At 46.5% G+C, this 16247-nt stretch overlaps 1 protein-coding gene and 1 pseudogene across 1 annotated transcript; both read right to left on the bottom strand.

Moving 5' to 3' along the window:
• Window positions 1–768: 768 nt before the first annotated feature.
• Window positions 769–9577, bottom strand: LOC115179530 (growth hormone-regulated TBC protein 1-A-like; annotated as a pseudogene).
• LOC115179525 (uncharacterized) lies at window positions 3433–12606 on the bottom strand. The gene is made up of 2 exons (XM_029741134.1): window positions 11129–12606; window positions 3433–3453 (listed from the first exon to the last, which is right to left on the bottom strand). The coding sequence occupies exon 1, from the start codon at window positions 12602–12604 to the stop codon at window positions 11348–11350; it is 1257 nt and encodes a 418-aa protein (XP_029596994.1). The 5' UTR covers window positions 12605–12606; the 3' UTR covers window positions 3433–3453; window positions 11129–11347.
• Between the last annotated feature and the right edge of the window lie 3641 nt (window positions 12607–16247).

Raw genomic sequence — 16247 nt, 5'->3', positions numbered from 1 at the left:
TAACATTCAGGTCTACATAGCTACATGTATACATTCAGGTCTACATTAACTATCTAGCTACATGTATACATTCAGGGCTGGTTTCCCCCAGTGCAGATGAACACCAATGCTGGACTAAAACTCATGTTGACTTCCTGCATCTCCACAGTGCACTGTGCAGCCACCATTTGATGAATGACATCCAGCGACGTCACTCATTAGGTCTACGTCAGTCTGGTAAACTCACCTGATGTGTCCACTGCTGTCTGCACGTCTCTGCTGATCGCTAAATGTCACTTACTGCCAAACCACATCGCATCTGAGCGTATTCCATGTTTTCATGTCCATTCGCTAAATATTTTTATTTCATGTGACTTTCATACAGTAATGATAATAGTGTAATAGCCAAAAGGTTTCATTGGCATCTGTTGTTAATTACTGTGATAGGCTCATGTTTAACGGTACGGAGTACCCCCACAGCATAGTTACTCATTCATTTACCGGTACTCCTAACACCTTATTTTCACCCCTAGTAGTCTACATAGCTACGCGGTAGTCTACATAGCTACGCGGTAGTCTACATAGCTACGCGGTAGTCTACATAGCTACGCGGTAGTCTACATAGCTACGCGGTAGTCTACATAGCTACGCGGTAGTCTACATAGCTACGCGGTAGTTATGCTAAAGAGTACACAACAGTCTAGGGCACTGTCCCAACAGTGAGGGATAGGATCCGAGGAGAGGAGACCATTAAGGAGTGTTGGGACCCAGCCCGGAATGTGCAGTGTGTTTGATTGACAGGTCAGGAGGATGGGGTCAGGACTCCTCAGCGATGATGCGTGCTCGACACGTCTCCCGGAGCTTGGTGATGGTTGCCATGGAGAGGCTTCCGGGTTCCGTGAAGATTTTCTGGGAAAGCAGCAAGACAAAGGATTACAGAGGGATGAACAGAGATTATTATGGTGCACACACACACACACACACACACACACACACACAGTCTTGTACAGCTAACCTTGTGGGGACACACAATTTAGTCCCACTCAAAATCCTATTTTCCTTAACCCCTAACACTAACCCCCTAGAAATAGCATTTGACCTTGTGGGGACTAACAAAATGTCCCCAGTTGGTCAACTTTTTGTTTGTTTACTATTCTTGTGGGGACTTTTGGTCCCTGCAAGTATAGTTAAACACATCCACACACACGTTCATTTCAGTGTGTGTGGGTGTGTGGGTGTGTGTGGTGTGGGTGTGTGTGTGTACCTGCATGAAGGTGTGGCAGTCCTCTACAAAGGGCCCTCTGGTCATGTGTTTGAAGCTGTCACAGACGTCAGGCAGGGAACCGGCCTGTTGGACCTCAGCCTGCTGGTTCCTTATCAACGTCAGAGCCACACGGAACAGTATCTTAGAACCCTCGTAGAACAGACAGTCCCAGATACGCAGAACCGTCTGAGGACGAGAACCAAGGAGAGAAACGAGAGTCAGGCTTAAATGGCAACAGAAGGGCTGCAGGACAGTCAGGTTTAATGGGCTGCAGGACAGTCAGGTTTAATGGGCTGCAGGACAGTCAGGTTTAATGGGCTGCAGGACAGTCAGGTTTAATGGGCTGCAGGACAGTCAGGTTTAATGGGCTGCAGGACAGTCAGGTTTAATGGGCTGCAGGACAGTCAGGTTTAATGGGCTGCAGGACAGTCAGGTTTAATGGGCTGCAGGACAGTCAGGTTTAATGGGCTGCAGGACAGGTCATCAAGCTGAGATGGTAGACAGTGACACTAGGCATGGTGATGAAATATGTAAAGATTGATCTTCATTATGCTTTCTCATTCTTCCCTTCCTGCTGCTCCAGGACACAGCCCTGGACTTAGTTCAGCTCAGCAGACTGATCTCCTGACCCACAGAACCCATTCTGCCCTGTAAACCTGATTCAGTCCTGTGGTGGGGCCGAGCCCCCATTCTGCCCTGTAAACCTGATTCAGTCCTGTGGTGGGGCTGAGTCCCCATTCTGCCCTGTAAACCTGATTCAGTCCTGTGGTGGGGCCGAGCCCCCATTCTGCCCTGTAAACCTGATTCAGTCCTGTGGTGGGGCCGAGTCCCCATTCTGCCCTGTAAACCTGATTCAGTCCTGTGGTGGGGCCGAGCCCCCATTCTGCCCTGTAAACCTGATTCAGTCCTGTGGTGGGGCCGAGCCCCCATTCTGCCCTGTAAACCTGATTCAGTCCAGTGGTGGGGCTGAGTCCCCATTCTGCCCTGTAAACCTGATTCAGTCCTGTGGTGGGGCCGAGCCCCCATTCTGCCCTGTAAACCTGATTCAGTCCTGTGGTGGGGCCGAGTCCCCATTCTGCCCTGTAAACCTGATTCAGTCCTGTGGTGGGGCAGAGCCCCCATTCTGCCCCTGTAAACCTGATTCAGTCCTGTGGTGGGGCCGAGCCCCCATTCTGCCCTGTAAACCTGATTCAGTCCCTGTGGTGGGGCTGAGTTCCCATTCTGCCCTGTAAACCTGATTCAGTCCAGTGGTGGGCCGAGCCCCATTCTGCCCTGTAAACCTGATTCAGTCCGGTGGTGGGGCCGAAGTCCCCATTCTGCCCTGTAAACCTGATTCAGTCCTGTGGTGGGGCCTAGTCCCCATTCTGCCCTGTAAACCTGATTCAGTCCTGTGGTGGGGCCGAGTCCCCATTCTTCTGCCCTGTAAACTGATTCAGTCCAGTGGTGGGGCCCGAGCCCCCATTCTGCCCTGTAAACCTGATTCAGTCCTGTGGTGGGGCCGAGTCCACCATCTGCCCTGTAAACCTGATTCAGTCCTGTGGTGGGGCTGAGTCCCCATTCTGCCCTGTAAACCTGATTCAGTCCAGTGGTGGGGCCGAGCCCCCATTCTGCCCTGTAAACCTGATTCAGTCCTGTGGTGGGGCCGAGTCCCCATTCTGCCCTGTAACCTGATTCAGTCCTGTGGTGGGGCTGAGGCCCATTCTGCCCTGTAAACCTGATTCAGTCCAGTGGTGGGGCTGAGTCTCTGATAAAGCTCAGCACTGATTGAACATTATTTAATAGCCCTTCTACAACAGATCACTGATCCAAACCTGACTGGGTGTTTACATGTTCAATAGTTACATCAACTTAGTAATAGTACTCCTACAACAACAAAGATTTGGCCAAGTTCTCTCCTTGCTTTTCAAACCCCCCCCATCCCCCTCACCTCTACAGGCAGGACGTCTATGTAGAGACAGATGAACCACCTGGAGACCACCAGGGTCCACATGACGTTGTGTTGCCCCATGGCCTGCCACACAACTGGGGCTTTGGTCCTCACAAGCTCCCCTAAAACCTCCTGGTCCATCTTCAGCCCCAGCATGGCCGGGGTGTAGTAGTCTGGACAGGAGACAGACAGGACACACAACTAGTAATCAACAGTCCCTTCCATTACACTGTTGCTTTTTTACTGTCGTCAAGGGACAGCGCGCGCACACACACACACACACCTCAAAGATATGAGCCCCTGAACTCAGTGACGAATGTGATCTCAGATCAAATCCACCTGTTTGTCAGAGTGGAGCCCGACTATGCCAGAACAGGAAGTGAGGTAGTGGGCTGGGGCGTGACATCAGATTACCCCCTCCCTCCCCTCCGTGTGACGGGACATGGTTCTTAACGAGGCTCAGACCATGTGACCTCCGCTGGGTTATACATAGACCGACAGCAGGGAGAGAAGACAGGAATAGAGCTGCTGTCTCACACACCTGGTAGTATCCTGCTCAGTAGAGTGTCCATCAGCCAAATGATTTCTCCTCATCTTTAGTGATGATGATGAGGTACCCAGCGATGAAGTTCATGCCCTGAAGACAAGACAGTTTAGATACATATGAATATTACATTTCAGCCACAATAAATGGTTAATAGTTATGCAACAGTGTTTAAGGTGTTGTCTGTAGGTTGTAGACATCCTCTCAGCTTAGTGAGGGACACAAGCCATTCTAATTCAACACCTCTCTCTCTCTCTCTCCTCTCCTCTCTCTCCTCTCTCCTCTCCTCTCCTCCTCTCTCTCTCTCTCTCTCTCCTCTCCTCTCTCTCTCTCTCTCTCTCCCTCTCTCTCTCTCCTCTCCTCTCTCTCTCTCTCGCTCTCTCCTCTCTCTCTCTCTCTCTCTCTCTCTCTCTCTCTCTCCTCCTCCTCTCTCTCTCTCCCTCCCTCTCTCTCCCCTCTCTCTCTCTCTCTCTCTCTCTCCTCTCTCTCTCTCTCTCTCTCTCTCTCTCTCCTAATACAGTCTGTTGCTAAGAGGAAGAGAGAACAGGTCTGTATTCTGGAAATTAGTTCACAGAGAGGGAGACATGAAACAGGTGACAGAGATACACAAGAGAGTCCCAAATGGAACCCTAGTCGCTATATAGTGCACTACTTTAGACCAGGGCCCTATTAGTGCATACTTTTGACCAGAGTCCTAGTCCCTATATAGTGCACTACATTGACCAGGGGCCCATGGCACCCTCGTCCCTATATAGTGCACTACTTCTGACCAGGGCCCATGGCACCCTATTCTCTAGTAAGTAACTATTGGAATTGATGTGATTTAATGTGTCTTTGATGGTCAAAAGACAGACTAATAAACAGACAATACGAGAGACAGACAGACTAATAAACAGACAATACGAGAGACAGACAGACTAATAAACAGAGAAGCAGACAATACGAAAGGGAGACAGAGACGACTGACTGTACACACACCAAACCTTCAGCCATAATGCTGTTTCTTTGCATTGCCAAAGGCTGAGAAAATCTCCCTGTCAAATCATACACAACCACACACACACACACACAGTAGCCTTGTCTATTCGACATGCCATTCTCAACTATAGAATTCCCATTTAGGAACAAAAGCTGATGAATGATGGAGGAAGCGTTGGGATTCCTGCAAAGGCTAGCAGGTAATGCCTGGACCAGCCACAGGGGGCGCTGTGAACACGTGCAGTAGCAGTGAGGGCTGAGAAACAATAGAACAGTGTTTCCCAACTCCAGTCTTCCAGGACCCCCTGATCCAACTCAATCAGGTGTGCTGGTCCGGGGCTACAACAATAATGTGTACTGTTGGGGTGGTACTGGAGGACTGGAGTTGGGCACCATGGAGTAGAGGACTGGATTGGGCACCATGGAGTGGGCACCACTGGAGTAGAGGACTGGAGTTGGGCACCACTGGAGTAGAGGACTGGAGTTGGGCACCACTGGAGTAGAGGACTGGAGTTGGGCACCACTGGAGTAGAGGACTGGAGTTGGGCACCACTGGAGTAGAGGACTGGAGTTGGGAACCACTGGAGTAGAGGACTGGAGTTGGGAACCACTGGAGTAGAGGACTGGAGTTGGGAACCACTGGAGTAGAGCAGTAAAAGGTGACTAAGCCTGTAAAGGCTGCCTGTGGGCTCTGGTCTAAAGTAGTGCACTATGTAGGGAATAGGGTGCCATTTGGGATGCAGGTGTAACAGGGTAAACGTACTTGACAGTAGCCCACAGCTGGGTTGTGGTGTCCCGTACGCTAGCAGCACGTTGTACAGGGTTTTCTGGAGACATGGGCTGGACGTCTTGCGGAACTGGACGTTGTCAGGAACGGTTCTGTTCAGGTCTGCAGGGAGGAGGGATGGAGGTGGTTAGAATCACCACCAAAAATAACCTGCTGCCAACTCCAAACATCTCTAACCCTTTCAGCTATTTGTCAAAGCCGAGTACATACAGAGAGAAATATCTCAGAGCTCAAGCTCCCGTGTTCAGGTGTATATCAGCTAACCCGTGACGGTCTATATCAGCTAACCCGTGACGATCTATATCAGCTAACCCGTGACGATCTATATCAGCTAACCCGTGACGATCTATATCAGCTAACCCGTGACGATCTATATCAGCTAACCCGTGATGATCTATATTAGCTAACCTGTTCAGGTGTATATCAGCTAACCCATGACGATCTATATCAGCTAACCCGTGACGATCTGTATCAGCTAACCCGTGACGATCTATATCAGCTAACCCGTGATGATCTATATTAGCTACCTGTTCAGGTGTATATCAGCTAACCCATGACGATCTATATTAGCTAACCTGTTCAGGTGTATATCAGCTAACCCATGATGATCTATATCAGCTAACCCATGATGATCTATATTAGCTAACCTGTTCAGGTGTATATCAGCTAACCCATGATGATCTATATTAGCTAACCCGTGACGATCTATATTAGCTAACCCATGATGATCTATATTAGCTAACCCATAATGATCTATATTAGCTAACCCATGATGATCTATATTAGCTAACCTGTTCAGGTGTATATCAGCTAACCCATGATGATCTATATCAGCTAACCTGTTCAGGTGTATATCAGCTAACCCATGATGATCTATATCAGCTAACCTGTTCAGGTGTATATCAGCTAACCCATGATGATCTATATCAGCTAACCTGTTCAGGTGTATATCAGCTAACCCATGATGATCTATATCAGCTAACCTGTTCAGGTGTATATCAGCTAACCCATGATGATCTATATCAGCTAACCTGTTCAGGTGTATATCAGCTAACCCATGATGATCTATATTAGCTAACATGTTCAGGTGTATATCAGCTAACCCATGATGATCTATATCAGCTAACCTGTTCAGGTGTATATCAGCTAACCATGATGATCTATTAGCTAACATGTTCAGGTGTATATCAGCTAACCCATGATGATCTATATTAGCTAACCTGTGCGTATGGAGTCTACCAGCTTGGGGTCATGCTGTTGCTTCGTAGTGTCCAGTAGAGAGTGATAGTAGCCTGGGTTCCTCTCCAGGTGCTCCTGGGCCCCGCTGGCTGACATCCAGATCAACCCTCGGTGCTCGTTGGGCACGCCCTTACGCACATACCGCTTCACTGTGGGAGTGCTTCATGAGTCAGTGATGCAACTTAAGTCTCTTTTTACCTCTCACACACACACCCCCAAGAAGCAGCATGAACAAAAACACTGATTTGACGTGAACACCTGCCAAACGTATAAGCTGGAAGTGGAAGCCAAAGTATTTTCCATTTGTTTACTCCAATTGGGGGGGAGGGGTGGTAGGGTTAAGGGAAAATAATCAAAAAAAAATAAAAATATTTAAATAACATATTTACAAAAATAAAATACAGTACCAGTTAAACGTTTGGACACACCTACTCATTCAAGGGTTTTTCTTTATTTTGACTATTTTCTACATTGTAGAATACACAGTGAAGACATAACTATGAAATATCACATTTGGAATCATGTAGTAACCCAAAAAAGTCTCAAACAAATGAAAATATATTTTATATTTGAGATTCTTCAAAGTAGAAAAGTTGAATCTTTGCCTTGAGGACAGCTTTGCACACTCTTGGCAGTCTCACAACCAGCCTGGTTAGAGAAGACAATGCTTCTACTAGTCAAGACTCAATCTCACAGGCACAAACATGACTAGGGTTGTGCTACCACGGTAACCTCCCGCCCTTAACTGGGGCAGGTGAACTAATCTGTCTAATCTGTGATATTTGGTTAAAAGACTTGGAATACAAAAATATAATTAAACAAAATACCACATTACTTCTTAGATGTATTGTTTTAGAAACATTACAATGTATGCTCATCATTTTTTTTGTGTTTTGTTGGTTTCATTTTAGCAGAAAACAATATATTTTTGCTGGTAAAAAATATCTACCTGCCACTAAAAAGTTTATTTTATGCTCTGGCTCTGATGAAGTCCCACTCACCCTTGATGCTCTTCTCCAGCCGTCCCCGGCCCTGCAACAGCTTGGACCATCTGATGGACCTCCTGGTGAGCACGGCCAGGTACTCTGACATCAACTCCTCATACGACTCATAGTCAAAGTCCTCCAACCGCTCAAAGCCATACGGGTCCACACTGAAACAGAGTCACAGCCATACGGGTCCACACTGAAACAGAGTCACAGCCATACGGGTCCACACTGAAACAGAGTCACAGCCATACGGGTCCACACTGAAACAGAGTCACAGCCATACGGGTCCACACTGAAACAGAGTCACAGCCATACGGGTCCACACTGAAACAGAGTCACAGCCATACGGGTCCACACTGAAACAGAGTCACAGCCATACGGGTCCACACTGAAACAGAGTCACAGCCATACGGGCCCACACTGAAACAGAGTCACAGCCATACGGACTCTAGCTAGCAGGAGTGAGAAACTAAGTCAATCTAAAGGGAATAGTGAGTGACGAGCGTAGTGAGACTGGTTTTTCCAGAGGACTAGATTTAATAAGAGCAATGATATCATGTGGATTAGTGACCTAATGGGATTTTCCCACTGTCGCTGGGTGAATACTGAAAGGTGGTTGCATAAGACCACACTATGGAAAGGAGGAGCAAGAGGAAAGGAAGAAGGAGGGGAAGAATGAGGAAAGGAGGAGAGGAAAGGAAGAAGGCGAGGAGGAAGAATGAGCCCTGAGAGGCCACCAGGTTATTATTGTAAACTAAAATCATGAAACTAAGAACGATTATATTTTACTCCAAAACTAACTATTATAAATTAAAATATATTTTATATCATGATGTATGTTTTAACTAATAGAAATAAAAACAAATATAAAAACACTAAACAATAATAACCTTGGGGGCCACAATGTGTACCCGATCATGTAGAAAAATATACAACCTAAAAAAAAAAAGTCAGTGAACTTCTCAGTGCAAAGCTGTGTTGAAGTAAGTAGCCTAGGCCTACTGTTTTGGTTGGGAACTTTCCTAGCCAGCAATGTTCATCGACTGCACTGTGTTTCAATGTTCACAACAGCGGAGGACTCCTGTGCGTAGCACAACACGTGTGACTAGCTACTAAAACGTGTAGTCTCCATGGTGGTGTGACTAGCTACTAAAACGTGTAGTCCTCCATGGTGGTGTGACTAGCTACTAAACGTGTAGTCCCCATGGTGGTGTGACTAGCTACTAAAACGTGTAGTCTCCATGGTGGTGCGACTAGCTACTAAAACGTGTAGTCTCCATGGTGGTGTGACTAGCTACTAAACGTGTAGTCTCCATGGTGGGGGACGGGGTGTCGGGTGGAGGTTGTGAGGCAGCTTGGAATAGTGCACATGCCATTACGAAGGACTGAGTCCAACAGTCCTCGCCTTCTCAACACAACTAGCTAGCTAACTACTGTATGAGGTAACTTTACAAAACACAAGTACAACCAAGCAACACCTGCCATGGTTTGTCGCTAGCCAGCTTGACTAGCTAGCGTTGGCCATTTTCTTTACATAACTCTCCCTAAAATGGTTGAACTTTTGTGTAACGCTAAGAACATTCAATTGTCAGGTGTATGGTGGTAGGGACGGGCAAAACTATGCGAAGCTTCTTGGCCAGCTAGTTTGTTAAGTTGCTGGCTATAAAGAGTGGCTACCTGTGAACTCTCTCTCTGGCGCTGCTGCCGCTGGGAGGACAGATGATAGTGGAGTTCAGGCTTCGAAGTTGTGGCGAGCGAACCCTGTTCTCTTTCATGGGTTTCTTTTCCATGAGTGAAGACAGATATATTCCAGATATGCCGTGGAAATATGGCCTGAACGTTTAGTTCATTTCAGTAGGCTATTCTGTAGTCCAAAGTTGAAACGATATCGCTGCTCTCTCCATGAAGCGAGTCCCACAACTGCAAATCCCAGGCGTGGACTCGACGTCCCAGACAGTCAAACAGGGATTTGTATTGACCCACCCGAGGCACAAGCTCATTTACCTGGAAGAGGAGAGTAAAGTGTCTCGATCTTTCATCCTAACTGGAAGAGAGAAACCCGTTTATGCACCTGGGTTTTTTATTTTGGTGGCTGAAACTGGAGAACAACCGCAACAACAATGTTAAACGCGATCGGCAGACTCCACAGCGTGTCGAAACATGGTCCATCATTAATAATATGTAGACATGTCTATGAATCCCGCCGGGTGGTTTGTTTCCATGTTCTCCAAGGTAGACCGCCTGACTGCGTGAGCTCCGCTAGCCTCGGGGCACCTGTCAATCAAGCATGAGCGGGAAATAGAACCGCCCTCTCATAAATATTCTAGGTACGCAACTCCAAAACGATCTGCGATGAAATAATTAACATATTCAATTATATATAATCACATCTCATTTTCTTAAATTAATCTTCGTTATATAGTTGGTTTACAAAATGTCCACAATGCTACGTCATGATAACGGAATGGGGAAACCCTTCTGATGCTTACCTTTAGCCACTCCCCCTGACAGGTGATTTTTACAGTAGATGACGTCATGCATCACACATGCCATGACAAAATCCTTGTAAAAAAAATCTATGTTAAGTTTCTAAAATGTATATTTGAAGTAGCTACATCTTCAAATTAATATTAATTTAAGGACATATCCTTATACACAGTTTTTTTCCAGAAACGCATGTGTGTTTGAGCATAACCCATCAATAAAAGTGTACATCGTCCATTTCTTAGCATAAAATAGTGTGTTTAGGGCTGTTTTTTCAACCGTCAGTGAAAGGCGACTGGTGTGAATAGTATGAGATAAGTGGCTTATTTCCCCAGGTTATAGTCCATGTCTGTAGTCAAAACACTGGCAGTGAGGGCACATTTACCGTGTGGTGGTAGTAGAACATCTAGCTGGGTGTATCTGGGACCTTGGAACATTCCAGAAAAAAATTAACCCTCTGGTGTCAACATTTGAACAAAGATTCTCTTGTAAACTTAATTGATACATTTAGTGGCCAAATATGTCCCTAATTTCTGAGATTATTCTAATGACATTAAATGAAATGTATGGTGCCTTAGTTCTGGTTTACTTGTGATAACGACAATAGTCGTTAGAGAGAGTACAGATACGCCAAGGTCAGTAGAGCTAACTCAAACAGGCTAATGAATGAAAGGTTGATTAGAAGGGAACAGTAAAACTGTTTCAGATTGATCACAATGTCAACAATACAATAACTACAAGATAAGGGATTGAGTTTCTTTAATCTGATAAAGAGCAGAGGTTCATTTGACTCGGTTGTCATAGTTACAGTTTAAGTCCTGATATTATTGCTTCACATTGTTTTCCAGGAAAATCCCATTCTAAAGATTAGGCTTAGTTTAGTCAATGTTTAACACCGCTGTTCTGTTTGTCTTTCCACTGTTACAGTACGGACGACACACACACACACACACACACTACTCTACACACTGCTCTACACGTAGAGCGTAGGCTGCTTCCTGCAACACCACGGCTTTCAGAGGACAGCAACACATGGGATGGCTAGCATGACCTTGAAGGTGTATTGTGTTTCACTGTGAGGAGAGAGAAAGTTCAGAAGGCTTTTATCTTTCACAGACAGACGCATCACTGAAGTCAGAGTGAGTGAACGAGTGACTTAGAAATGAAAGGTATCTGTGAATCGGATGATTTTGGGTTTATAAATCAGTTTCGCTGAAGGGTCGCCGTAGTTTAACGTCCTGTACTTTGGTCTCTCCTGCTTTTCTGTCTGTAGTCTTTCTGGCTCTGCAACACTTGAACCACGCATAGTGATGACATCATCTTTGTGTGACATCACAGCGCTACCCTGCCCCTCCCCCTCCTGACATGTCACCTCCCCCTCCCCACTTTGCAGTGCCATGGGGACATTTACTTCCTGTTTGGCTTCATGTGGGCGGGGCTCCTGGTTGGACGTTGTGGGCGCTGATGGCAGGAAGCAAAGGTCAAGATCAGGGGTTGTGGGGACAGAGGTCATGACATCAGGGGTCGTAGATTCAGAAGGTGGGGGTGAGAGGCTGGTGTTAAGGGCCTGGCCCAGTTCCGATGGTTCTGATTCTGAGCCGTGGGCCCTCCTAGGGATGGGGTATCTGGGCTGGCCTCTCTGGGTGGACCGGGGTTGGGGTGGATCCATGTACTGTTTTCTCCAGGGGTAGGAGAGATGTGAGCCTTCCAGGGTCCTGGTTTTGGACCCTAACCCTGAGTATTTCTGTGCTGGTGGATCCACAGAGGAAGCTAGGGCCCACACAGGAGGACAAGGGAGCAGTGTTGCCAGGTACCCAGACTGCAAGGCCTCTACTTCAGGTATCCCTACCTGGGGTGCTGGGGGAGACCACTGGACCACTGCAGCAGAGCAGAGCAGCTCTACCTGCCCATAGCTGAGCTCCTGACCTAAGACCTGTACCTTTAATTCCTGACCTGTAACCTGTACCTTGACCTCCTGACCTGAAACTTCAACGTCACTGTCTTGATCAGGATCCTGATTCTCCTGATGTGAAGCCTGTACCACCACTTCAATGTTTTCACTCTGAACCTTTAGCTGCTTGTCAAACTCTGAACCATGGCCTTCTAGTCTTTGACCTGAGCTAACAATCTGTTCTTGGTTCATACCCTGAATCTCTACCTGTTGGTTCATACCCAGAGTCTCTACCTGTTGTTTCATACCCAAAGTCTCTACCTGTTGGTTCATACCCAGAGTCTTTACCTGTTGGTTCATACCCAGAGTCTCTACCTGTTGGTTCATACCCAGAGTCTCTACCTGTTGGTTCATACCCAGAGTCTCTACCTGTTGGTTCATACCCAGAGTCTCTACCTGTTGGTTCATACCCAGAGTCTCTACCTGTTGGTTCATACCCAGAGTCTCTACCTGTTGGTTCATACCCAGAGTCTCTAACCTGTTGGCTCATACCCAGAGTCTTACCTGTGATTAGCGCCCCAAACTTCTACCTCCTTAATTGAATCCTGAATCTGACCTTCAGCTTCTTGATCTGAACCCGGACCCCTTATCTGCTTATTGACTACAGGCTGACCTTTCACCTTCTGATTCCAGTTCCTCCCTTTTCTGTTTTGAGGTGAATCCTTCAGACCAGCTACTGTCTTTTCTGATACTCTATCTCCTTCCTGCACTCCAGAGGGGTTCTCTTTCCTCTGCTGTCCCCAGCCTTTACTCTTAACCTGCTGCTTCACTGAACTCTGACCTTTGATGGGTTGACCTAGTTGACCTAAGCACTGTTGTCCCTCTTCTTCCTGACGACTCACTAATTCTTTGACAAGACCTTTGACTTTACCAGGTGAGCTGGTACCAGGAGAAGAGCTTTTCTTCAGGCAACTCACGTCACTTCCTCGTTGCACCATCGCCATGGTTTCAAACTTGTCCATTATGGCAGACAGTAGCTGCCCCTTGCCGATCGGTCGGGGTCTTTTCGACGCTCCTCCCCCCTGTGTGGCCCCTCCCCTCTCTTTCTGCGTTGCTGCGGCAAACCTGGCCAGCACATCCTTAACAGTGTTCCCCTTTCTCACTCCACGTCCTGTTTTGGGAATGCAGCCTTCAACCTGTCCACTAGGGGTCTCTCTGCCATGGCTCTGGCTCCCACAGCCTCCCCCTCCACCTCCTCTGGAGGACAGTGCCAGGGCCCCCACCTCCCGGCGGTGAGTGAGCGGAGGGTTGGGGGTGTTCCTCAGGAACTTGGCCTGGAGAAGCTGGAAGGAGGAGAGGCGCCTTGAGACGTCACTCCCTGCTGGTCGACCTCCACACCTGCTGAACTGGGGCACCTCCAACCCCACACTGACCTCTAGCCCTAACCTCTCAGGGGGCCTCATGGTGGGGCTCCGGCTGGGCAGGTCCTGGGTCAAGTAGTGGAGCAGGCTCTCCAGAACCCCTCTGAGCTCCGGGCGGGTCGTCCGGTCCCAAACCAGTCTCCTCAGGGCGCTGGTGTCCACAATGAGGCCTGATGGCCCTGCATTCGCTGCTCTCTCTGCTCTGTAGGGAAACAGAAGGGCCTAGCTTTGTTCTCAGGACAGAACAGGGACCATAGAAATAGAATCTAGATTCTATTTCTCTGACGGAAACATTCTGTGAGAGTGCTGACTAACCTCTATCATCTCTGTACTACTATAACCTCTACCATCTCTGTACTACTATAACCTCTACCATCTCTGTACTATAACCTCTACTATCTCTATACTACTATAACCTCTACCATCTCTGTACTACTATAACCTCTACCATCTCTGTACTACTATAACCTCTACCATCTCTGTACTACTATAACCTCTACCATCTCTGTACTACTATAACCTCTACCATGGACAATGAATTATTTATACATACCAGAATATTAATTCCTTGTTCGGTACATTAGCTACAGCAGTAGATTTAGGGATGATTTACATTTCCAGTGAGTGTTCTAGCAGTGTAGAATTGTTTAGTTGATCTGTAAAAGGGACTGTTTAGTTGATCTGTAACAGGGATTGTTTAGTTGATCTGTAGCAGGGACTGTTTAGTTGATCAGTAACAGGGACTGTTTAGTTGATCAGTAACAGGGACTGTTTAGTTGATCAGTAACAGGGACTGTTTAGTTGATCAGTAACAGGGACTGTTTAGTTGATCTGTAACAGGGACTGTTTAGTTGATCTGTAGCATGGACTGTTTAGTTGATCTGTAACAGGGACTGTTTAGTTGATCAGTAACAGGGACTGTTTAGTTGATCTGTAGCATGGACTGTTTAGTTGATCTGTAACAGGGACTGTTTAGTTGATCTGTAACAGGGACTGTTTAGTTGATCAGTAACAGGGACTGTTTAGTTGATCTGTAACAGGGACTGTTTAGTTGATCAGTAACAGGGACTGTTTAGTTGATCTGTAGCAGGGACTGTTTAGTTGATCAGTAACAGGGACTGTTTAGTTGATCTGTAACAGGGACTGTTTAGTTGATCTGTAACGGACTGTTTAGTTGATCTGTAACAGGGACTGTTTAGTTGATCAGTAACAGGGACTGTTTAGTTGATCAGTAACAGGGACTGTTTAGTTGATCAGTAACAGGGACTGTTTAGTTGATCTGTAACAGGGACTGTTTAGTTGATCAGTAACAGGGACTGTTTAGTTGATCAGTAACAGGGACTGTTTAGTTGATCAGTAACAGGGACTGTTTAGTTGATCAGTAACAGGGACTGTTTAGTTGATCAGTAACAGGGACTGTTTAGTTGATCTGTAACAGGGACTGTTTAGTTGATCAGTAACAGGGACTGTTTAGTTGATCTGTAACAGGGACTGTTTAGTTGATCTGTAACAGGGACTGTTTAGTTGATCTGTAACAGGGACTGTTTAGTTGATCAGTAACAGGGACTGTTTAGTTGATCAGTAACAGGGACTGTTTAGTTGATCTGTAACAGGGACTGTTTAGTTGATCAGTAACAGGGACTGTTTAGTTGATCAGTAACAGGGACTGTTTAGTTGATCTGTAACAGGGACTGTTTAGTTGATCAGTAACAGGGCCTGTTTAGTTGATCAGTAACAGGGACTGTTTAGTTGATCTGTAGCATGGACTGTTTAGTTGATCTGTAACAGGGACTGTTTAGTTGATCAGTAACAGGGACTGTTTAGTTGATCTGTAGCAGGGACTGTTTAGTTGATCTGTAGCATGGACTGTTTAGTTGATCTGTAACAGGGACTGTTTAGTTGATCTGTAACAGGGACTGTTTAGTTGATCAGTAACAGGGACTGTTTAGTTGATCAGTAACAGGGACTGTTTAGTTGATCAGTAACAGGGACTGTTTAGTTGATCAGTAACAGGGACTGTTTAGTTGATCAGTAACAGGGACTGTTTAGTTGATCTGTAACAGGGACTGTTTAGTTGATCAGTAACAGGGACTGTTTAGTTGATCAGTAACAGGGACGGTTTAGTTGATCAGTAACAGGGACTGTTTAGTTGATCAGTAACAGGGGACTGTTTAGTTGATCAGTAACAGGGACTGTTTAGTTGATCTGTAACAGGGACTGTTTAGTTGATCAGTAACAGGGACTGTTAGTTGATCTGTAACAGGGACTGTTTAGTTGATCAGTAACAGGGACTGTTTAGTTGATCAGTAACAGGGACCTGTTTAGTTGATCTGTAACAGGGACTGTTTAGTTGATCAGTAACAGGGACTGTTTAGTTGATCAGTAACAGGGACTGTTTAGTTGATCTGTAACAGGGACTGTTTAGTTGATCTGTAACAGGGACTGTTTAGTTGATCTGTAACAGGGACTGTTAGTTGATCTGTAACAGGGACTGTTTAGTTGATCTGTAGCAGGGACTGTTTAGTTGATCTGTAACAGGGAGGTGGGGGTAAGTAGAGAAGAGAGAGAAACAGACTATTGGTGGTTTCTAGGGTCCTGGTACAGTGAGGTGGCTATGTCCCAATTATCTATCCTTCCTCCCAGAGTGTGCACTTGTTCACTTCCCTTCACTGATTTGAAAGGAAATGACTGGTATAAGAAATGTTGTGGACAGAATATGGTGGTGGAGTGCACACTTCGGCAGA

This window comes from Salmo trutta, chromosome 39 (genome assembly GCF_901001165.1).
Source record: "Salmo trutta chromosome 39, fSalTru1.1, whole genome shotgun sequence".
Classification (NCBI taxonomy): Eukaryota; Metazoa; Chordata; class Actinopteri; order Salmoniformes; family Salmonidae; genus Salmo; species Salmo trutta.
The sequence above is the reverse complement of the archived record's forward strand: the minus strand, read 5'-3'. Positions and strand labels throughout refer to the sequence as shown.